Source organism: Halichoeres trimaculatus, unplaced genomic scaffold (assembly GCF_033239565.1).
Source record: "Halichoeres trimaculatus isolate MK-OKI-2021-1 unplaced genomic scaffold, fHalTri1.1 fHalTri1_scaffold_1, whole genome shotgun sequence".
In the NCBI taxonomy this organism is placed as follows: Eukaryota; Metazoa; Chordata; class Actinopteri; order Labriformes; family Labridae; genus Halichoeres; species Halichoeres trimaculatus.
The window spans coordinates 14866096-14890799 of NW_027437179.1; the positions used below are offsets into that span (position 1 = coordinate 14866096).

At 40.1% G+C, this 24704-nt stretch overlaps 1 protein-coding gene across 4 annotated transcripts in view; it reads left to right on the forward strand.

Moving 5' to 3' along the window:
• Positions 1-24704, forward strand: part of LOC141798023 (dedicator of cytokinesis protein 3-like) — a 272445-nt gene that overhangs the window by 190022 nt on the left and 57719 nt on the right. For all 4 annotated transcript variants that reach the window (XM_074679790.1, XM_074679799.1, XM_074679807.1 and 1 more), the window contains 4 exons: positions 6696-6844; positions 7039-7123; positions 13214-13255; positions 13363-13517. In XM_074679790.1, the coding sequence (XP_074535891.1) occupies positions 6696-6844; positions 7039-7123; positions 13214-13255; positions 13363-13517 (431 nt within the window). The remainder of the gene's footprint in view (positions 1-6695; positions 6845-7038; positions 7124-13213; positions 13256-13362; positions 13518-24704) is intronic.

The window sequence follows — 24704 nt, forward strand, 5'->3', positions numbered from 1 at the left end:
TCTCCTTAAAAACAAATGTTAAACAGATGCTGAGGGGGGATGCTGTGCATGACTCTTCTTGTTGCTAAGCAACTAGTAAAGATCCATTTGAAATGTGGCACTCTTTGGATAAAACTTGTAATATTTTTAAACTCGGATGCTTAAAAAACACATTTATCACTGTCAGGGTATTGCAGCATGATCAGGAAGCAGAGAGGAGGAGAAGCAGAGCTGTGAAAAAGGTTTCCCTGTGGATGCAGATACATGTTGGAATGATACCATGTTTTAAATACCTCTTGTACCCTCAGATTCAGGTATAATACAGGTGCAGTCAGTGTTCATCGCCCTGAGATTTTCTCCTGCAGTGAGATTAAATGTCAGATGCTTTGTGTCATTTCTAAGCCGATAAAATCAGTCATCTGACGTCAACTTTTAACTTGACTGTAAAGGTAAAACATGAAACTTGCTTCGTTTTTACCGTTTCAGATATCAGAAATACTTTATTGATCCCTGAGGGGAAAGTGCTTCTTAGTTGCAGTTACTCCCTGTAGAAAGTGTTAAAAAACAAAAAGTACATGATACAAGACAAAAGATATAAGAAAGTGCAAAATATACAAATGTAAGAAAGTACAAATGGAAGTTTAATGTGAAATTGAATATGAGAATATGACATAATTATGAGCATTTACTAAGAATATGGTATAAAAATGTGACATAAATTGTGCACTATTGCAAAATATTGTCACGAGATATGTATATTGCACAGAAAGTTTTTTTTTTTTTTTTGCTGTTTTATTGTCTGTCATTGTTTTTTTTTTCTTTTCTGTTAATTATTTATAGTTTAGGGTTGTGTACAGCACTTTGGCCAACATTGTTGTATTTTAAAGTGCTTTATTAATAAAGTTGAACAGGATTAAATCACAGCACAGAAAAAAGAAGGTGTTTTTTTGACCACAGGAACTAGGGTCTAAATTTAGTTCTGGGTTATAAATGATCCACCCCTTGAAACAGCCCGGCCTGGAGTGTGCTTCTTTCCAGACATCCAGGAACTTTTCAGGGCAAAGCCTGTAAACAGAAAGTTTCTGATTGGTGTAGCACCCATATCAAGTTTCCAACAGCTGACTAAACACAGGAAAAAATTCTAAGGAAAGCATCCTAATTAAGTCTTTCGTCATAATGGGAAAATATCCTCATCAGATAAATATTTAATGATAGACATTTGAGAAGGATGCATCCTGCTGAAGGGTCGAAAAGTTCTAATCAAGAAGGGCCTCAAGTAAATAAAACTTTTAAGGCTCATCACAGCAAAACCACTAATATTTATTTCAGACACAAGCAAGCAAGGCTGAAATCTTTGCAGACCCTGATATGAATTTAAAGTTTTTGTTGTTTTTTCTGAGTTTTTCAAATCACCATCTTGGTGTAATGAATGTAGAAGAACACTCTACGTTCAGTCTTTGCTGACCAATTTACTCATATTTTTTTCATACAGCACAGTCACTTTGAGTCTGAGCAGCAGCTGATGAGCTGCTGTAAATGTTCTGGATGGTGGTCACTCCATCAGATAAAAGCAGAGAAAGCTGCTGTGAGAGGAGAGAACACTGAGTCTGCTCCAGCTCTGCTATTAGTGAAACCTTTCATTATGTTCAAGTCTCTGGGAATGAAACAGACGCTAGACTGAGCGGCTGCCTGCTCCCTGGAGTCTTGTACAAAGCTGGGTTGGATGATGTGCTTATAAGAAGCCTTTGTTGTATTGTTCAGATGTGTTTTTTTCTACATTATTTAAACATGGCCATCGCACTTTTGGATCCAAAGTTCTACAGTTCCACAGTTTTTGTCCAAAGCGACGTACAACACAAGCAAGAATTTAGACAGAAGGAAAACCTAGTTAGAGCGGCAACAGTGCTACAAGTTATTGGGCTGCAGGTTCTGCCATTAAGTGCAGGATTTTTTTTTTAACAATGTAGAATAATCTGGCCAACAAACCACAATTGATCAATTAACAATTAATCAATAAAAGTGTGACCCAGAATCAGCCCTCCTCAAAGATAAAACTGTAATATAGTTTGAGGTACCATCAAAGCCCCAACATTACTTAATAACAATGAAATTGTGACCTGAGTTGAAAAAGATTAAAAAAAATAAAGAAATAAAAAAGGTTATTGATGGAGACATAAAATGCATCCAATATCTTTTTGTTTATCTGCCCTGCCTCTAAAAAAACCCTTAAAAAGTAGTTAAATGAGTGAAGGTCAACAACTGAAAATCCTCCTTTACTCCATCTTTTGATTTAAGTGAATTGCCTGGATGTGCCTGGATGAGTTTTGAAAGCAGAAAGATGTCCCAACAGTCACAGGAAAAATCAAACCTGAAAACTGCTTTTGCACTCTGACTTTAAGACCAAACCCTTAGGACGTGGTCACACTGGCTAACCGTGCTGTGCTTAAGCACACTTCAGCCCTAAATCACGTTTGGAATGGCCAGTGTGAGTGCAATCATGCCGTGCTTGAGCATGATTCACTTCCGTGCTTTGGCACGCTTAGGAGAGGTGGGCTCCGGCACGGTTTACTTCATGCACGTGGACAGCGTGTGCGATCCTTGACGTATGATAACCGCAAGAGCATCTTTCAACAATCATTTTAAACAAAGCGGGGTGTTAGATGGCTATGTCAGGCGAAAACGACTTAATATAAGTCCAAAAGTCTCTAAAGTTGTAGCAGTGCTCTCTGTGTCTCATTGTGCTGACTCTGACGAGATTGCGCTTCATGTAATTAGATGCTTCACAATGACATAGGTGGGCCATGAGCATGTGTGATACCCGCTAAAGTCTGGTTCATATTGGGGTAGTGTGACCACTGGTGTGACCACTGGCCGTACTCTACAGCTGGGGGAACGGCGCTGTGGGAGGACAGTCGTGCTTGAGCACGGCACGGTTTGGATGGCCTGTGTGACCGTGCCCTTAGATAATCCAGTCCACATGCAACGTAAAGCAGACTTTTCACATACTTTAACCAAATCTCCCAGGCTTGCAGACTTTAGTTGGTAGTTTTCTGAGTTTCCCCCCAAAAGCAGCTCCGCCTCCATTGCAGCTACATTTATATAACCTTCCTATGTAAGACCTCTGGTGATGATGGTGCTGTACTGATGAATAAGAGCCTCCTGTATGGATGTATCCTACACAGAGACTGACTGACAGTGAATGGATTTAACCCGATAACAGAGCAAGACTGTGAAGGAATCAAAGGTTTAACATCAGTGTGTTATCTGCAGTTATATTTACATGCATGAACACAGATGTGCATGTACGCAGGCGTGAAAGTTTGTGTGTGTGTGTTTATGTGTGTGTGAGAGAGAGAGAAAGAGAGAGAGAGGAATTTTCTGCCTCCCTTGCTCTCCTGTCAAGACCTGAATGGTCATTTAAAGCAGCTGCTTGCTGTTGAGAGGCCTGTGGGCTAAATTAGAGGACTAATAATAGAACCAGCTACATAAGAAAGCAACTTCTGAGGTGTGTGTGTGTCTCCATGCAAGTGTGTGTGCTTACCTGTTTCCACACTTGCTGTTCCACCTCAGCTAAATCACCAGACCACTGACCCATCTAAAATCCCTCAGAGAGTCTAGTGGAGTTTTAAACCACGTCTGTGTCATAAGAAGCTGAATGTTCAGAGAGCTTCTGGGTTCATTAGACAATAATCATGTTTATATGAGCTTGAAAAATGTGATTAAGACTATAATTTGGCTGCAAGTAATGTTTTATTTCAAGATCATTTATCATTACTTTCATTGGAAAAGCTAATTAATGTCAAATAGAGTTCCCTGATTTCAGTCTGACATTTTTTTCTCTGCTTTTTTGTTTTTAAAAATGAGCTCAGTGTGGAAATATTAAGAGGAGACGTACTGCATCTTCAATTCTAAGAGGTTTAGAGTAATTTGTTTTTTTCTGTTTAATCCATCAAAACACAACACATCCTAATAGAAGCTGACTAATCTTTGTGGCCGACCCGTTAATTTGCAAATGGTACTTCTGTTTGGGTAAAGGAACAAACATCCTAGAGCTGATTGAAGAATGATCAAAGCCAGACAATAGATTCCTTAGGACTACTGAGAGGCAAGCTAATGATGCTAATGATGCATAAAAAGAAGCAACAAAACAGCGTGAAGAAAAAAAACAAGGCCAGAGAGCAAACCTGGAAATTGACTTTAATATCCAATGAGACGTTTGAGGAATCATGAGAATTTACTAATTGATAAGTCCAACTTCATTTGAATAGGACTTTTTCAGAAAACAAAAAGTAGCAAAGGTTGTCCATGTAGCGTGTAGAAGCTTTGGTTTGGTTTAACCAAGTTTAGTTTTGAACTATTTATGCGAAAAGAAAGTCCCACTTTGTTTGTTCAAGCTGCTGTACCAGAGGGTAATGTCTTTTTTGGCCTCCAGATTGAATTTTTAAATGTCTACAATTTTTTTTCTGTGATTTCTCAAACAAAGTGGAAGGACACATTATGTTTGGTGATATGAAAGGTCAACGGGAAACAGAGCCAAGCACAGGACAATGTACAGTGAACAGGTGTTAATTTTAATCAGTCTTTACATTGACTAAACATGTAAATCACTCAGGCATGTGAATGCAGCATAAATGTGGAAGCGGCTTAGAGATACTCTCACCAGCTCTGTTGTTGTTATTGTCTGGATTGCAGGACGGAATGCTGCTCCACTTTTCTCTAACTGAGATGGTTGGGGTCCAGAAGGTCCTCAGGCTGTAGGATTTATTTGACATGATATGTGATCATAAGGGGTGGGAGAAAATATTGAAAATCGATATATCAGGATTTTTTGTCTGATAACATCAGAATTGGGATTCTTTGTAAAAAAAAAATAAAAAATAAAACCTAATTCAAATTTTTAATTTCAGTTTTTGTTTATAAACTGGATTGGAAAAGTTACCACTTTTCTCCAGCAGAGGGTGAAATGTTTCTCTCTGACTCATGTGATGTGCATTTTTAGGGAAACTATGGCTCCTGATCAGTGGCGGCTGCTGGTCAGTCAGGGAGGGGAAGCTCATTTTTTTCCGGCCTACATCATAAATTTGTTTATTTATCTAAATGTAAATTCTACCCTACGTTCCTTTTCAAGAAAAGGATCTGTGACCCTGTCGTACCAACCGGGTGTTTTTTCCAGGGATTTTACCAGTGTTCTCTCAATGGCCAGCAGAGCTAGACTGCTTAAACTGCCTTGGCCCATTGTGTTGCAGGTGTAAGACTTGAGCCGCTTTAAACAGGAGAAGCTCCTCTCTACACCTGCAGGCTGTAAGTGTGAGTGACAGGGGGAGGAGCTCCGCAGCTGTAGCAGTAGCTGCTTATTGGTGAAAAGAGAGAGAATCTTTTAACACAACACTCGTCGTTTTTAAGAAAAGTTAACTCGCTGGGGGTTGATAAAGCCTCCGGATCAGTCCAGAACAACTGAATGTATAACTGAGAAGATGCTCCGGTGGAGGGTTATACTTCAAGATCGCTGACTGGCTCATTTCACTGTCAATCAAAAAGGGATTCGGCCTCAGACAGATCATCCAATCATCATGCAGAAGCCCAGCGTCCAAGCCAGCCCACTGCCTCATAGACCCTCAGAGATGCTCAGCGTCCGATGTGCGGAACAAAGCCCAGTGTTTATCCAATGACCGTCCAGTTTCCACAGTGGAACAACCCACTCTACGCTTCCCTGCTCAGTGTCCCACTGTGTTAAAGCACAGAGACGCTGCGGGGATGAATGAGAAGGAGGTCGAGCCAGTTACCTGTGATAGGAGCTGATTCTGAACAAAAGATGAAGGAATTCTAGCTCATATTTTGTCAATGAAATGTACACACAGCAGAACACATCACCACTTTTTTTGGGGACATTTTAGGGGAAGCTGAGCTTCCCTTCCAGTCTTAGAGCAATCACCACGGCTCCTGATGTAGTCTGTAGACATAGTCATCATCATTTAACTTTTTCACATGGTCTAGTGCTAAAAAAGCAAACTTAAAGTTGCAGAAATTGTAAATATTGAAGAATCACAATTTAAATTGAATCGACACCACAAAAAAGTGTAATAGAATCAGATCGCGAGAATAGCAAATGGTCCCAGCCTTAGTGATCATATTGTTCTTAGCTTTCCTTTTTTGGTTCAGAATGATTCCCTGCTGGTCAGAGCTTTTAACCAGTCAGAGTTGTGTATAATCAAGTACTGAACACTTCCTGGTCAATAAGTCTTCTAACACATAGTTTATCAGGTTTTATCTCTTTGCTGTGGCAATGAAATCGTGAAACTCAGAGCTGGAGGTCAATGGTTTGATTCCCGCCTCTCATCACGCTTAGTGTCTCTGCCTGAAACACTTCAGAGTTGGATCGTTGTCTGTAAAAGTGTTTGTTGATACAAGCTGTGATCTGTTCAGCATGTTTCTCTGCCGACTTGCCAAATCATCCTGGCATAAGCTCTGCCCGTCTCTGTGAGGCGAAATGGGAATAAGCTTATAAAACAATGAACACATCCACCTTAACTGCGTTACAGTGGGAGTAGTTATTGTCTGAGTGCCAGGGTCTCGGATGAAGCACCACAGTAAAGACTTTGTGCTGCCAAAAAATGACAGCTTTCTCAGCTTCTTCACCAGCCACACGACATTTAAAGCAGAATAACAGCTGAGTGTAACCCCCCCTCCTCTCTGTCCTCTCCCCCTCTGTCCATCAGAAACACAAAGTCGATCTGTTCTACAAGGTCCGCCACGTGATGATGGAGCTGATCGACCTGAGGAGGCAGCTCCTGTCAGGTCACCTGACGCAGGACCAGAGCCGAGATGTCAAGAGACACATCACCGTCAGACTGGACTGGGGCAACGAGTGAGGACGCAAACACACAACCTTTCACTGTCACACACAAAACACACACTGATATCATAGCAAGGGTCGGCAGGTATAGATCATGTGACTCATGTCACATGACCAGTCTAATCAGGTTGAGGTTTTAAACACTTTTAGAAACATTATGCTATGCTTTGGTCTTATCAGCTTCTCTCTTTCTCTGTCTCTCGCAGACACCTGGGTCTGGACTTGGTCCCAAGAAAAGAGTTTGAGATGGTGGATGAAGACCAGATAAGCGTGTCAGATCTTTATAAAATGGTAAGACTTTTATTTATGATGTTGGAAGTCTCAGTTGTTATGAAACTCTGGACTCAGCTCAGGCTGTGTGAATTTTAGAAAACTCTCTCTGGTACATTTCCTCTAGAAGAGTTTGTCAAACTTCCTCCAGACTGGAGCTGAGGGAAGGTTTTTTGTGTTGGCTTCTGTTGAAATCAGCCACCTGTTGGTGTGTTTTGATTCTCTCCCCTGCTGGCTGTCCATCCTCACCATCATCACCATCATCTTCATCATCATCATCATCTCTCAACTTCTGTTGTTTTTTTCCCCTGTACATCTGAGGAATACATCTTTGTTACACTGAGCATGCTACTTTTATCAAACCATAATGTTTAACCAAGCTTTCGTGCTTTTATTTTGAAAATTCATTTTCATTCAGTGCTCTAGCTGAAAACCCTCACAGTACAAGAACATCCTCGACTGGTGGCTCTTCATCTGGGCAACACAGTCCCACATTAGTTTGTAAAACATGGAGCAAGGAGGGAAATGGAGATGAAAAGAGAGGGGAAAGAAGGATGTGAGGATGCAAGGGGAGGAAAAAGGAGGAGGAAACAGGAGGATACATGAATATGAAAAAGAAAGGGAGGGGGCGATACAAGAAGAGGATATACGGAGTCAAAGAGAGGAAATACAAGAGAAGGATGCAAAGAGAGAAAAGAGGAGGATGCAAAGAAAGGGAAGAAAAGCAAGCAAAGAGGAGGGAAGGGGTAGGAAAGGAGGATACATGAATTGGAAAACGAAGAAGAGAAAGAGTAAAGAGGAGTGAAGGGGAGGATGCAAAAAAGACTATAAGAGGGAAAAGGAGGATGCAAAGACAGGGGGGCTTGAAAGTAGGAAAGAGGAGGGAAAAGGAGGATGCAAAAGAAGAGGATAGAAAGAAAGAGAGGACAGTGGGATGCGGTCAATGCGAAGAGGGGAAGGTGAAGAATGCAAAGACAGGAAAGACAAGAGAAGGAGAGGATGCAACGAGAGGGAAAAGAAGGGAAGAGGAAGGGATGAAAATAGAGAAAAGAGGAGGGAAGAGGAGGATACACAAATAGGAAAAAGAAAGGGAGGGGACGATACAAGAAGAGGGAAGACGGAGTCAAAGAGGAAACACAAGGGAAGGATGCAAAGGGAGAAAAGAGGAGGATTCAAAGAGAGTGAAGAGCAGCAAGCAAAGAGGAGGGAAGGGGTTGGAAAGGTGGATACATGAATTGGAAAATAAAATAAAGGAGAGAAAGAAGAGGAAAGATAAGAGAAGGAGAGGATGCAATGAGATGAAAAGAAGGGAAGAGGAGGATGCAAAGAGAGAAAAGAGGAGCATGCAAAAAAGGGAAAGAAGGGAGGATACATGGATTGGAAAACGAAGGAGAGAAAGGGGAGTGAAAGGAAAAGGAGGATGGAGGAAAAACAGAATTTGAAAGGAAAGAGGAAGGAATTGAAGGATGCAAAGGGAGAAAATTGAAAGAATGGGGAGGATGCAAAAAGAGGACATTGGGTGGCTGCAAAAGAGAGGAAGGAGAAGGATGCAAAGACAGGAAAGACAAAAGAAGGAGAGGATGCAACGAGAGGAAAAAGAAGGGAAGAGGAGGATGCAAAGAGAGGAAATAAGAAAATATTTGGAGATAAGAGAAATGGGTGATGTGGTGGATGCAAAGCATAGATAAAAAATTGAACCCAAGAATTTATCTGTCCAAAATTCCTTTCAGCCAGAGCTCCAACATCTGTTTGGGTAGTTTCTAACTTAAATGCTCATCAAACACAGGATAGTTTTTCTCTGATTGAACCAAGTAAAGAGGAAAGTTTTTGAGTCTCCTGATGTAAGATGTTCCATCCTGAAGGCCAAACAGACTTTTCTTTCTAAAGATATTTTGTGTTTCATCGATGTGCGTCACAAATCTAAAAAGGAAACAAACTGTAGCTCCCTCTCTGTGGGCTGCGGCAGTGTGAACAGTATTCTTGGTCATTTGCGGTTTCTCTCAGTGTTACTTGATGTTCTGAGTCTTACATCAGTCTGCTTTAAATAGCTGAGCTGTGGCAGTCAAACACTGTGGTCTCAGTGATTCCCCCTTTGTTCAGTTGCCTGGAGACTGATCTGGAGACAGGATGAGAGACGGAGGGGGAAGGAGGAACAGAGAGATAAAAGTTGATGGATGGTGGGATGGAAGCGGGGGAACAAAGAACACACACAGACAGACAGACACAGGGGGAAACATTACAAACATTTATGATGCACAGTGTAATACAGCAGCTTCTCTCTGTATTATCAGATAAACCCAGGATGTCCTTCACAGAGGTGAGCAAACAAAGTCAAACAAAACAAAGTTACTGAAACAAGAGATGGAGTTTGAATGATAATTTAAACACTTGCTTCATTCAGGGGGAACAACTTTCCTGTCTGTTGTTTCCTGGTCTCAGTTTGTTACACTTGACTGAGAAAAGGTCACAATGAAGAAAACACAGGATGTGATGAATAAGGCTTCATTGATCCCTGTGGTGAATTAACATTACTGCAGCTTCAGCAAATTTAACACTGAGGAAACAACAAGGAAAACACAGTAAGCAAAAAAAAAAAAAAAAAAGAAAAAAAAAGAAGAAGGAAAAAAAATCGAAAATGACACAACAGGAAAAAAGTGTGAATAATTCACAGTGAATACAGAACGCTTGCTGGCTCAGGAGAATCACTGAATAGAAAGGATTGTTTACATGGCACTATGTCCTCATGCTTGATCAGCCACTCGGGATACATTGCATATTACACCTGATGAAAACACCGACAGATCTTTTGGGAAGACTGGAAAGTAATATCCCAGATAGTAAGGCCTGAAAAATGTGGTTAATTTTGTGTCTCAATAAAACCTAAACTAAAGCGCCCTGGTTGTGATTCAATAAAGTTCATCGTAGTGAATCATAAAGGATATTTATTGTGTAAGCAGAAGACTCAAGTCAAAAAAATGTACATAGCGTAACTCACAAAGAATTTGAAAATTCATTGCAAAAGTTGGACCAGTAAATAAAAAAAAGGAAATGGAGGAAGTAGCTGGACTCAAAAATCAGGAGTGATCCTTTGGATTGGGACACATGCAGTATTAGAAATCCAAGGAAAAAAAAAAAACTCTTAAAAAACACACTTCCCCACATTTTGGCATCAAGCCTTCAGCATTAAGCTCATTAGCCTTGACTTTCTCATGAAACCTTGGTGATTTGTTTGATTTAATCTGTATTTGAGCAGCTTTGATGAACAAGTCTGCTTCTTTTGTTTGTTTACTGTTTCTTTCCAGCACCCAGTAATTCAGAATCTGGATGTCACCCTGATTGTGAAAACATGGTGGCCAAATTTCTTGCCAAAAATTTATATACAGGTTTCAACACTTGAACAATAAAAGGCCTGGTTATCATAAACCAGTTATTTGAAAGCGAAATCTTTAAATAAAAAAGAATTTGAAAGAACAGATACTAAGAAAATAGTCTGACATATGTACAGATATTTACAGGAACAATACTCAGTCCAATTAACAATCCAATTTGGCAATAGGTCAGTTGGAAATTGAAAATGGGATACTTTAAGACAGTGTTTATGACATCAAAATATGGCAAAAGTAAAACAGATTTTGCTGGAGGGAACTGTAAACAGGTTGGGAATTACACTCATAATTTTTGGGAATGTCCCAAACTTAAATCATTTTTTGGATGGGATTCGAACAGAAATACAGGCTATGCTAGGGGTAGACCTACCACTAACAGCACCACTGTTCATCATAGGTTTAATACTGGATGGGGCAATGGATAAATGAAAAGCCAAGTTTCTACATTATCCTTCTCCTAGCTGCAAAGTAAATGACAACAATAACTCTTCCTCTCACTCTTCTCCCGTGGAGGGACAGATTAAAGAAATTGTACTTGATGGAAAAGGTTACAGCAAAGCTCCACCTGAAACTGGAAATGTTCAAGGATTTATTGACTCTTCCTGTCATTAGTTAACTTACATTACCAGTTGGATATGGGTGTGGTTGACACAAACTCAATTTTTTAGTGAAGAATCATTATAATGTTTTTCTTCTCTTTTTTCTTTGTTGTTCATTTAGTGTTTATGCAGTTCTAGATGTTGCCTATATTTTTTAAATAAATTTTATGTTTGCCAAATTGTAATAATTTCTTGTTAAGTCACGACTATGATTTATTAACTGAGATTTGTAAATATAAATGAAAAAAGCTGAATAAAATGTTGAAAAGAAAATGGTGGCCAGTCAACAGATGTGATAACACTGCAAACATTTTCTGTGAAGACAAAAAAGCTGCAAATTTTCAAAGTAATGCAAACTTACAGAATAGATACAACAACAGCATTGTGCTGCAAAAAACCAAAGAGGCAAACATTTGTGTCCTTGAATCTGCAAATTTGTCACTAGTGTATGATTATACCTATTGAATGCTGTAAAATGTACATTTAAACTAAAAGATGTAAGAAAGATTTAACAGACTTTACGTATTACAGAAAATAAGTAATACAATTTAATTCTGATAATGAAGAGGCCCAAATTTATCATAAAAACACTCTATAATAATTTAAACAAAGTATTTATGGACCGTGTCTATTTAAAAAATGTATGGCAGCCACACTAGAAGCAAGTGACAATACAACAACATTGCTTAAAATCCTGAGTAGTCTTTCTTTGGTTGCCTGACTTTTTCATATGCTTCTGTCAGATTTATCATGTTATTCAGATACAGCCTGAAGAAAACCTAATCATGTTGCTGAAATCAGCTGCTTGCAAAGATGATTTTGTTTTAAACATGCTTTACTTAATACATTTGAGAGACCAAGATCCATAATAAATATGTGCTTATTAATTAAAAAGACAATCTGTTCATGCATCGGGAGACAAACTTATTAAACACAGAAAATATAAGAAAACCCTCGGAAATGTTTTGTTACTGTTCTAAAAAGGGTCAGTCAATCAATGGCTGATATCTTGGCGTGGTGAACCTGAAAAAGGAGATGCTGCTGTTATATAATGTCCATGATGTCAGAGCACATCATGTGTTGTGTTTGTCAGAAGGCCTCTGTCGTTGTATTTTTCTTACACGGGCTGCATGCAGTGAAGCAGCAGATCATTTCTGATAGGTTACCTGGCAGAGCCAGACGTTAAGAAGGAGATGAGGAAGTGGCTGCAGGCTAATTTTCTGCTCAGGTTGTAATATTTGCAGATGGCTTTCATTTGACAGTCATTACTTCGATTCATCAAAAAGATTTTCACTTCCTGCTCCCTCTGCTCCCTGAAGACGCTCAGAGATTTAGAGAGACAAGACGGAGTAATGCGTCTGTGGGGAGTTCCTGCATTTTCATCAGCTGAGGGGGGAGAAGAGAGAGCAGGAGAGGATGTAACTAAGTAGAGAGCAGCAAAAGACCAAAGATTGAGAGGGTGAAAATAGAGGAAAGAGAGGAGGGAAGGATAGAAAGAAAGGAGGGAAGGGAGAAAGAAAGAATAAAGTCATAATGTAGGAGAAAAGAGGAAATCATAGGGAGAAAGGACACAAGAAGAGGAGACAAGTTGGACTTGATGGGACAAGGTAGCAGGTCAAGAATAGGAGATAAGGAGAAAGGAAAGGATGCTTAAGGAGTGTATGGAGCGAGAGTAAAGGAAAAGTACAAGATACAAATTGGGAGGAAACAAAGTTGAGAGGAAGAAAGGAGAGGAAAGTAGGGGAGAGAAGATGAGAGAAAACAAGGAGGGCACCATAGGGTAGAAGTGAAGGAGAGAATACAAAGAGACGAGGTGACTGAAAAGGTGACATGGCGGCACAAGCAGGAAAAGGATTCAAGGAGAGAGGAAGCATTGAACACTGGGGAGAGAATGAAAAATGGAGGAAACGAGAATAAGAGATTAATACAAAGGTGACACGATTAGCAGAAAAGAGGCTAAAAGAAGACAGTAAAAGAAGAAAACAAGATGGGAGTGAAAAGGAGGCAGCGTGCTGAGACACAGAGATGAGGATATAGAAGAGGAGAGGAAGCGAGGAAAGAACAAGGTTAAGAGACAGTGTTTATTGATTCCTGCTGTACTGTTTTATGTCTTTTCTCATCCACAGCACCTGTCCAGCAGACACAGCGTCCAGCAGAGCACCACACAGGTAAACTGAACACTCTGCAGTCTGACGTACTTCCACAGGTGTCAAATAACCCACTGCCGTCTTCAGTTTTAAACAAAGAATAATATAAATCTGTGCTGTATTTCCAGGGTGAGGGCAACCGGCAGCGACACGGGGAGCCCTGCAGAGTTCCTGTACCACACCACCTGCTGGTCAACCTGAAAAGCTTCACCTACAACAGCATCGGAGAGGACACAGACATTTTCTTCTCTCTGTACGACCTGAGGGAGGGGAAGACTATCAGGTAGAAAAACACACACACATCTATAAATCATGTCAGAAAGATGTCTAAAAGATGTTGTACTTGTCTGGATTTTCTGAAGGGGTCGCCTTATAGAGACAGCAGCCAGAACAAAATGCTTCAAATAAGAAGCTGAAATAAGGGTATCTAAACAAAAACAGGTATTTTAACCATGATTCGATATGCAGCAGCTCTAATTTCAGATCTGCTCTACTCTCTGAGTGACCTTTCACACACTCGGCTTGCCTTCAAACACCTTCACAGTGTTGGACTAAATGTGGCAAGTGGCCACACACAGCTGCTGTGAATAATACATGACTTCCCTCAGCTCCTGCCACCTCCCCCCATCATAATGATGGAGCATTAAATATGCAGTGTAGTGATCACAGTGCTAACAGACCAGGAATTACTTACGAAAACGATGTGGGCCAGCTGTGATGTGTGTGAGTGTGTATTTACGTGTATGTGTGAAGTGTTGGAGGTGATAATTATGTAGCAGAGTGCGGTTCAGAGTGGGGTCAAGAAGATCATCACACATAGATGTTGATATATGTTGATGTTTGCAGATGATTTGAAGAGAGAAAAACAAAAAAAAAACAAAAAAAACATACAGGAGTGGCGGTCTTCTCTCTCTCACACACACACACACACACACACACACACACACACAAACAGAGCTCATAATACATCTGACCTTGGCAGCTTGTTGTATACTCTGACTCAACTTTAGAGTCTAATGACAGGACCAAGTCCTCCGAGAGGAGAGGATGGAAAGCCGAGAGGAGAAAAGAGAAGAGCGATATGATGCTACTCAGCAAGACAATCAACAACCCGTACTTTAATGTGACTATTGACCATTGCAGTCCATTAAGAATTCACTCTCTATGGTTGAAAACGGATGTCTTGGTTTTATCATTAAACAATGAAGCATTTTGGTCGATAACTTTGTTCGAGGTTTATTTTAGTGTTAGAAAAGTAACAGAGAAATAGAGTTACAAAAGTCAGTGACTGTCAAACTGGGTAATTCACCTCAAGGGCACTCACAAGCTGGGTGAATGTTTAGAAACTCAGGAAAAACGTATATCTAGGTATTTTCGTTGACGGGTTTTTCTTCATGTTTTATAGGGCTGGGACACTACGCTTTACTTAGGATTCGATTCTATCACAATTTTTGGGGTGCCATTTCAATTTAAATTGTGATTCTTAGATATTTACGATTTTTGCTATTTTTAGTTTGCTTTTAAAAAACCCGACCATGTGAAAAAGTGAAATGATGATGATAATGTCTACAAACTATATCAGGAGCCATATTTTCCCCACGAAATGCTCATCACGTGGGTCAGAGAGAAACATTTCACCCTCTGCTGGAGAAAAGTGGTAATTTTTTTCCAATCCAGTTAATAAAAAAAGGCTGAAATAAAGAACTTGAGTTAAAAATAAAGATAATTTTTTGACAAAGAATCCCAATTTTGATATTGTCAAACAAAAAATTCAGGTATATTAATTTTTTTATTTTTTTTCTCCTCTCCTAATGTTTCAGTTATTTTCTGTTCAGGATTTGGGGGTTTGGTTCTTTTTAGGTTATTCTGTGCCTCAGTTTCTTGCTTTGCTCTTGTGTATATTGTTGCTCGTCTGTCGAAGTAGTGTTAAACCCATGTTTACCTCTGCCGATGAGGTTATATTTTTGCGAGGGTCTGTTTGTCTGTTTGTCTGTGAACAACTGTCAGGAAAATTCTCCCTGTGCCCTGACTCACAGGCGGCAGCAGGAATGATCACAGAGAGCAGAGTAGTTTGTTCAAAGAACTTTTAATTGCAAGGAGTGAGCAGTTTACAACAAAGGCAACTTCCTCTCACTGAAGATCAGGATCCTCAGTGTACATCTTTATAGCCATGTGGTGTCCACCCATATGCAAATACATTTCACGCTCCAACAGACATGTTTACTTATGACATCATGTGTACTAAAAGAGTCTTTGCCGCTCTCAAGACTAAATGCATAGAGGTGTGGAGGTCACCTCCTCAGACCACTCATCATCTGGGTGGAAGACTCTCCTCAGGATGTAAGTTGAAGCATTCATACAAAGTTCATACAGATTTACGCACAGCTCCTCCTGTGGAACAACACAACCAAGGGGAGACGGTCCCTCCAGACCAAGGTTGACCTCCTCCTGAGCGCAATCAGTGAACTCGTAAATTCTCTCGTTAGTTGTGGTGCTCTTCAGTGAACATAAAATGTTTCTGTGCTCATAATGTGTAACAGATGACTATGTGCTCCTCGTGAACTAAACATGTGATCATCAATACATAAGATTGTTAGTTTACATAATGATAATATAATCTACATAATGATAATGTATAAGGCATACTGGTTATATATTCATACAATTTACCAACAACAACATAACTCAAAAAGTAACAAACTGATCTTGATTAAATTTTCAGGAAATGTTCAAAATGGGATAAGGAAGAAGTGATTAAATTTTGGAGGTGATCTGGATCACCGTCTGGATCCAGGACTTTTTTTAAAGGATTCTTTATCATTGTGAGATAGGGCTGTTTTCACCATATGTGTATGTAACTCCACCATAAATGGGCGGATTGCTTTGCAAAACAAAACAAGACAAGGCCACCATAATTTCTGACAGATGTAAAAGTACGATCCAGATCCTGCCAATATTCTAGATACTAAGATGTGGAATACGAAATATATAATTTCAACACTGCCAGGTAACAAATTATCATACAAACCTGCAACTAACACCAAATTGTAGCAGACAATCTGCTGAAAGGGAGTATAACATTAAAGTAGGACTAAAGTGTCGTGTGACAATCACAATATGCTTGGTGGAGGCCTGCATTCTCTCAGTGCTTTTCTAGTTTTAAACCACTACTACTACTATTGGTTTTGTATTTTTTGTTCTTTTGAAAATAAAAATCCCGTCCTGTAATTTGTATTGTAAGTCTTATCATAAGCTGAGTGTAATGTTACATCTCTAAAAATCAGATGAGCAGTAAAAAGTAAGAAGGAGATGAAAAGACGACAAACATATGAGGTGGTGAGAGTTATAAAGCCATAAAGAAATAAAAATGAAAGAGGAGGGAGCGATGGAGGAAAGAGGAGGAGATGAAGTCGTATCTGACAGTTACTTTCCCGAAATCCTCCAGCTATTAAGATTTAACTCTCCCTTTGAGAGTGTTTGCCCTCAGAGCAGCTCTGCTTCCAAGAATTATACGCGCAACTAAAGCCCAAATATCTGTGTGTGTGTGTGTGTGTGTGTGTGTGTGTGTGTGTGTGTGTGTGTGTGTGTGTGTGTGTGTGTGTGTTGCTATTGTGCGTCCACTAGGCTTTATGATTCCTCTGGAGTGTGATGGAGACACTTCTGTGATGAGTTCAGATCTCAGCAGGTGATTTCTCTCAGTGTGTCTCTGCGGGGCTTTAAGATGAAACTCTCCTCAGTCGCCTCCTCTACAGCAAACTGAGGACACTCACTGATGTCAGGAGCCAGCACACTTACAGTACACACACATATATATTATATTAACAAATCATTGTCAAGCTTTTTTGCTCAAGCAGTCATGCATGAGAGCGATTATAAAATGAACCAGTTCTTGTATCTAATATAGCCCCAGTATGGAGTGTTTAATTGATCATAAAAAACAGACATATTAATTAAAAGTTATAAATCTAATTGGGTTTACAATGTGAATGAGATCATCACAGAGGAATCAGATCAGTGAAGGTGTTATACAAGGAGCTGATAAAAGAGACTTATAAAGATTTTCCACACCAGATATTTATTGTGAGGTGCATAAAATGAATTATAATTTGTCTAAAAGTTTAAAATAAATGACTTAACAAGAACAGGACGAGATTTACAACAAGATGATTTGCTTCATTTTGTCCACAGGGGGTGCCAAAATCAAGACAATCAAAAATTTGCTGTAATCTGATTGGTCAAAACTCCTTTGTGACAGTTATCTTTCTCTAATGTGAGCAACACCAGAGACAAACTGATCACACCCACATCTGATTTTATCTTCTTCTTGCTGACTCCACAGACTGCAAGGTGAGGGACACTTGGTTGTTTAGGTTAGCATCGTATTAGTAATGATAACAGCAGCTGGTCAAAGCTGTGGTTGTTCATTTTTGAAGTCGTATCAATCACAGAGCTCAGAGACAAAGGCCCTCAATGGGATTTGGTAATTTACTTTTCTAATGGATGGTGAACACAGTCTGGTACCTGCACATCTGTCCCATGAAAACACATACAGCTAACGGTGAAACTGTTGAATGATTGCTCAGGTTTCTGTTATCACAGCTATATTTTTATTGTGAAGGGTAAAGATCAAAATTTTGATCAAAACAAAATAAATAACCACCTGAAAAATCCACGGTTTGAGTTGCTTGGTAAACTGTCATTTAATGCATGAGATGATTCAGTAAAATGACTCTGTTAGAGTGTGCAAGGTTGAGTTTAAGGCAGGCAGCAGCAGCAGCAGCAGCAGCTGTAATGAAATGCAGTGAAATCAGCTGTTAAATGTTAAATAAAGGTTAAATTGAAACAGCTTCACTCCACTGAGTTTAATGGAAAAATCATAGGAAACACTTTGCAGGAGCCAAACTGTAATGTTGAAATGAATCTGAAAGGCTATTCATAAACCGTCTCAGGGAACAGTAATGTATGTATATACAGTAGTTGGTACAATTTCAGTGTTTTTAGTATAAAAAAATGATGTACTAACAATCAAAGTTTTTTGTTTTATCGTTCAGTGTGATAAAATGTGACTCTTTAAGGCCTCACAGATGGGCTCAAAAGGTTCACTGAGCACATGTTCTTTTAAAACGAGTAAACAAATGATCTAATGAATCACGATACATAAGAGAGAGGGAGCCAACACTTTGCTGCATGTCTTCCCTTTTTACTCCTCATACATCATCCCTCTTGTCAGCTGTTATATCCACGAACACCAAAAATGACCACAACTTATAGATTTGATAGGAGATATTTTGGTATTGTTGTTTAATCTTGGTCTAAGGTCAAAGCAAATGGCCATTGGCAACATCAAGGTTGGCTTCAAGCTGTTGACATCCATGAATAGGTGTAAAGTCTTGTTCCTACCATAGACTGTATACAGAGTGGACAGTGTGGCTTGACCATTTATCATTGTACAGTTTTGAATCCAAAATACCCCCGTCACAGGCGCAGCCACTGTAGTAGTTTGCAGCCAGAGTCTGCGCAGTAGAGACAATGAGGGATTCTGGGAGAATATGAGTGGAGCCATGTGACAAAAATAACAATTGTTTTTTTTTCTTTCGAGAGTCTAATCACTTCTTGACTCTACCTCCTGACATATTTTACAATCCCGAATACACGAGAAAGCAGCTGTCAATCGTCATTAAACATTACGTAAAGCCTTGTTTTTAACCTCCTTTAACTAATGAAAACAAAACTTTTCCGGAAAAAGACTTGAATACAAGACAGCCATAGATCTTCAAATCACCACGTCAAGCGGACGTGAGAAACATTTCTACGGGGAGTACTATTTTTTTTTAAGTTTGACCACAGCCCATCTGGAATGGCTGGAAAGCCAGATTTTTTAACCTATACTGCAGCCAGCCACTAGGGGGAGCAGTTTTCGGGGAGACCTCACTCCGCCAAGCAGGCGGATGTCCATGTTTTTTACAGTCTATGGTTCCTACACCTTTACCTTTTTTACGATACAGTACTTTTATACACAATACAATATGAGATAAGATGGTGGGATAACACAGGATATGATACAGTATAATAATACATGACCTTTAAACCATACCTCACAATGCAGTTTGAGATGTACAAGACATAAAATGTAAAAATAAGGATGGATGTCATCTTCTTCAGCTCCAAGTGCAGTCGCCACGAAAATAGTTTCCGATTATTTTAGTTTAGTAATTCCTCGTTTTTCGTCAATTGTAAGTATTGTGATGATATATCATGCAAAGCAACACATTGGGCTCTAATTTCGTAGACCAGGCGCAGGCGCACCTGCCCTGCGCCGGCCTTCGCCGTGCGCACAGGGCGTGACCGGCGCACTTTACAAGTTTCCTGCAGTGCCAAGAGAGGCGCAGTCCAGGGGCAGAGGAGCGCAGAGCTGCGCGTCCACGCCTCCCTCCGCGCAAATGGCAGAGAGGGAGGAGAAAAGCCGTGAGTGGGTTTAACACAGCCGATCGCTGTTTTCACCAATCAAATGAGCGCCTCTCCTCGCCTTTAAATGCCCTGTGGCCGAGGCGCAGCGTCTGATTGGTCTGAGTGATCTCCAGCACCGCGGAAACAGTGCTGGTAGCAGAGACGGTCAGAGCCGCTGTGCCTGCAGCAGGACAATGGACGGCGGGGCACATCGGAGGACACAACGCGCGTCACCATGTGGGCCAGCTCCTGGGACAGATTTAATCTGTTCCTTTGTATTTATTCGGAGTAAAAAATTAAGAGGCAGTTACACAGCTGGCTTATCCATTCAGAATACTTTTGATCCATATGCACTCCTGGTTTGTCATCGCCAAATAGCAGAACCTTTGGTGATATACTGTATACTCTCCCAGTGTCTCCACCTCATCCTCCTTACAACAATGTACTCCATCTTTTTAGATCACGTTAAAAATAAAGACTAAAACAGAGAAATATGGGAAATCACGGGTAAATCCTGAGTGACATGCATTTATTTTGTCTCTTTTTACTTCGTCTTTTCTCTCCCTCTTTTCTTTGAATTAAATGAAACGAGAGAACCAGATATATACTCAGTATCAGATGTTAAGGCTGTTTATTGTTAAATTGTAAGATGTGCATCAAACTTCCAGCTGCCGTCAGGTTAACTTTCCATTATGACAAACGGCTTTAATCTGACATCAGATGTGACGGGACAGTTAATATAGATATAAATGTATATGCTGGTTCAGACGGTTACATTAAATAGTGATTGCTGTGATTGTTTACTGCATTAAAATGTGCCTGACACTCTGGAAACCTGCCTCTGAGGCTTTGATGACATGTGCGCACATGTGCGCCTGTCACCAAATTACAGCTGAGTGGGGTGCGCTCCGCCTTGCGCCGAGAATAGACCAGGTTGGAGCTGGCGAGCTTTCAGCGCACTTTTTTGGCACGAAATTGTCACTGCGCCAACATGAATCTGCTGACACCTCCCCCTGGTGCGCCGTCAACTCCCCCTGGCGCGCCGTCACACCCATCTCTGCGCAGACGGTCTACCAAATTGTCAACTTGGCAGCGCACAGTGGTGCGCTGCACGAAATTAGCACTACGCAGGCTGCACCAGGCTTGCGCCCCCTGCGCTGCGCCACGAAATTAGAGCCCATTATGTTACCCTACAATATTAAATGTAACTATACAATGTTCGGAGTTATGAAACAAGACAATAAAATACATTATTATGTAATTCACTTTACTGTTTCCTCAGGGCAATTACTCTGGAATAAAACAAATTAATCAAGCAATACCTCTGACATAAACAAATAAAAATCCCAAAGAAAGCCACAAACAACATATTTTGCTGTTCATCTTGGTTAGTAATGTCCTTGAAAGGATGCTGTGGGTCTAGTTAGCTCCTGTATATGAGTTCTGATTATCTACATGTAAGCTTGTATTCACTCGGTGAAGATAAAGGTCACAGACTCTGACTGCGCGTGCTCGATCTCCTGATCCCTGATCCTGCTGCAGATGTGTTTGCATTTAAAAGATGAATTACTGGCGTGCTGAAAGAGGGTCAACATGCATCTGCACTGTATTTGCACGGCTGGTAACATTTCATGTGCAACACATGATGGAGAGCAGCCATGCATGCATCCATCTGCAGCTCAGCGATGGCATGTGTATATTCATGCATGCATGTGTATGTGTGTGTGTGTGTTTGAAAACATTTGCATCAAGCAGAACATTTCCTGATTGCATCCACATTGTTTATGTTTGCTCCTTATCGATGTTGAAAATAGAGTTAATAATTCAACACAGGTCCTGTGCTTGTGTGTGTGTGTGTGTGTGTGTGTGTGGTTGTTGTGTGTAGTTGCTGTGTATGTGATGGTGTTGGTGTGTGAGAGAGAGAGAAACAGACACACAACATAATAAATTGTACATTTAATGTTACACACATATAACATCCGAAGTCTTCCTGCAGTGGCAGCAGAAAGAAATGACAAACACACACTCCAACACATTCATTAAGTCACACACTCACTGTTTACTCGTTAACACAACCACATGAGGACACAGCAGTTAATCTGAGGGAATGAACACACACACATGCACGCACACACACGCACACACACGCACACACACGCACACACCTCCCCCTGTAAGGGGAGCAACTCATATTTATTCTCTCTTGTTGTATTTGTTTGTTTGGGTCGTTGTATCTCACAGGGATTAGAATAAATTGTTCTGTTTAAACACTCGGACATTGTGTGGATGCTGTGGGGAATTGTCACTTTGCCTCTCTGTAGCTGTTTGTGCAAATATTGAAAAAAAATCTGAGTTGAATTTTTTGTAACACAGTTTAAATCATAGCGACTTTTAAAAAAGCAGTTTTCCCAAATGGGATAAAATATTAAGAGGAAGCACATCTCGTAGATTGTGAATAATAGGAAGTGAGGCACGACACTGGAATATGAAGTAATTCCACCATTATATGGGACAGAGATTCTGTGGTAATTGATGAACAGGGACACACTAATATCATTATATCACCATGTGTGATTTACAGAAAAATGTAGAAAAAGGTGAGGTGCAGGATAGGTGCATTTATTCACTGCACTTAAGTTTGCCAAAGCAACATGCAAACAAAACAATCTAACAGCAGAGACCTCTGAGGATAACCGCCTCAACACTTCCTGTTCAGTCTGACACTTAATTCCACAAGGCTGCAGGTGAGGAGAGGAAAAAAAGAGTTTAAGGAGAGAAATAGGTGGTGGAGGATGCCAGGAGAGAGAAAGAGAGTATGTGAGAAATTGAGTACTCCGAGAAGGTCCTGGAGCTATATTAGAAGACAGAGAGTGAGTGAAAAGAGGAGAGGAGTTTGAGCCAGGTTTGTCTCTTTTCCAATAGTGACAGAAGGATTAGTCATCTCTCATAGGCATATTTATTCAATAAGTGGGCTCATGAAAGTCAGAGAGGAAGTTCAGGTACTTCAGAGCTTGCAGCCAACCTTCAAGGCTGAAGCAACAGAGCTGTGACAGCAGAGCAGCCGTGACAGTAGCTAACTCGTATAAACAGGACTTTTTATTGTTCTGAACATGTGAGTGAATGATCCATTTGTTCCTCAGGTGAGATCTTAGATTTTCAGCTGTCATTGGGGCTAGCCTTTGAGTACCATCTACTGTTTGTCAATAGTGTAAAAGAAGAACTAAATGCAGAATAAAGACGGTTTCACGACTAAGGTGAAAAAGATGTTAAGCCTTGTTAAAAGAAGTCACAGTATCCAACTTCATTCTGCCGATAGTCTGTAAAGTAGTCAGTCAGAGACTTTGCATGCAAAATGGGTAATTGTGTAGTATAGCCAGTAGAGGTGAATGACTGCGTTATTGTGAACAGCCAGCAGGGGGCAACTTCACAGGTTTCTAACAGAACTCCATTTGTACTGAGGTCTTTAGGAAAAGGACATATTACTACAGTAGACACTTTCCTGGATCAGTTTCAGGTTTTTCCATCACTGGTATTCACAACTGCAACCTCTGGTGTTAGAAAATGAAGATGATGAAAGAAAAAGTAAACAACAACCTACAAGTCCTTGAGTGTCCACTATCCTACATCCAAGAAACCTGGCTAGAGCCATGGGGATGTGATAATCTGGACATAATACTTCTAATGGAACTGGTTAAGTCATGTAGCCGTGGTATTACATGATATTTCTAATTAAGTTGTAATCCAAAATGAAAAATTAACAGCAAAAGATTGATTGTTGTCAAACCTGTGGGTGGCAAATGTTGACCAAACATGATGAGGAACTATTTCTCAGTTTACCTTTTTGTTCTGATCATTAGGGATGGGTACCAAATAAAGTACTTTTATAGGTACCGACTGAATTCTGTCAAGAGTACCGGGTACCGATTAGGGTCAAATCAAAAGGTACCATGTTTAGGTACCTATGTGCATCCTTGTGACTGTGAGGGAGTGGAAGAGTAGGTGATTTTCCATGCTGGACATAAACATAGCATTGCAAGGTTATATACTGAAGAATAAATATGTTGAATCGAAAAAAGTTTAATCTTATTAATAAAAAAATGATATTTTATACCACGTAAACACAAAAAAAGTACCAAAAATTGGTACCATTGAGTACCAGTATCAAATGCCAGGTATCGGGCATCGGAACTGTATTGTTTCAAATGAGAAAGGTACCCATCCATACTGGTCACAGGTAAAGCTTACAGTGCTGGCCTCAACAGAATGAGCGAATGAGCCCTGATCTCCGCTGTCTTGCATATATCTTGGGTTAAGCTAGAAAAAACTGTATGTAATTGGTCATCTATTGCTAACCAACGTAGCTGTCCCAACCATAACTATTCTCAGATTTCAGGAATGTATGAGCAAAGCCTGTGTGTGTACATGAGGCTTTAAAGGCAGCGTAAGACTCCACAAAACATTGAAATAATACAGTAGAAATAATAGAGTAATAGAGGATAATAGAGAAAGAATACAATATTACATAACTGAAGCTTTCAGAAAAACAGACTTGCCATGAACACCTTAAAGAGGGGTGTTAGAGTACATGTTCCCAGTATGGAGAGCCAAGCGTCCTCTCTTGACAAATTTTGTGCAAACTTGTGTAACACAGCACAGCTCTCAATTTAGCTTTGTTTTGGGTATTTTTGCTTGCTTACAGATGCATCTTACTTATTTTAATTTATTCACTTATTTGATTATTAATTCCAAGGGCCAGCACATATTAAAGAACATTTCAGCACAGCATCCATAGCATATAATTAAGTTAGCAAGAAGGTGATTTTTCATCTGTGGTCCCTGGTAGGTCAGAGCAGAACTCTTAACATTCAATCATCATAAGGTCACCTAAACAAGATGTGCAAAGAAGCATTAACAGTGCTATTTGGTGAGATAAAGGCTGATATCTCAAAGCCTGGTGATGGTATGTGAGCATCAAAGAGACTGAAAATCATAAAGTGTCAGTGGATTAGTATGAGCTGCTCAC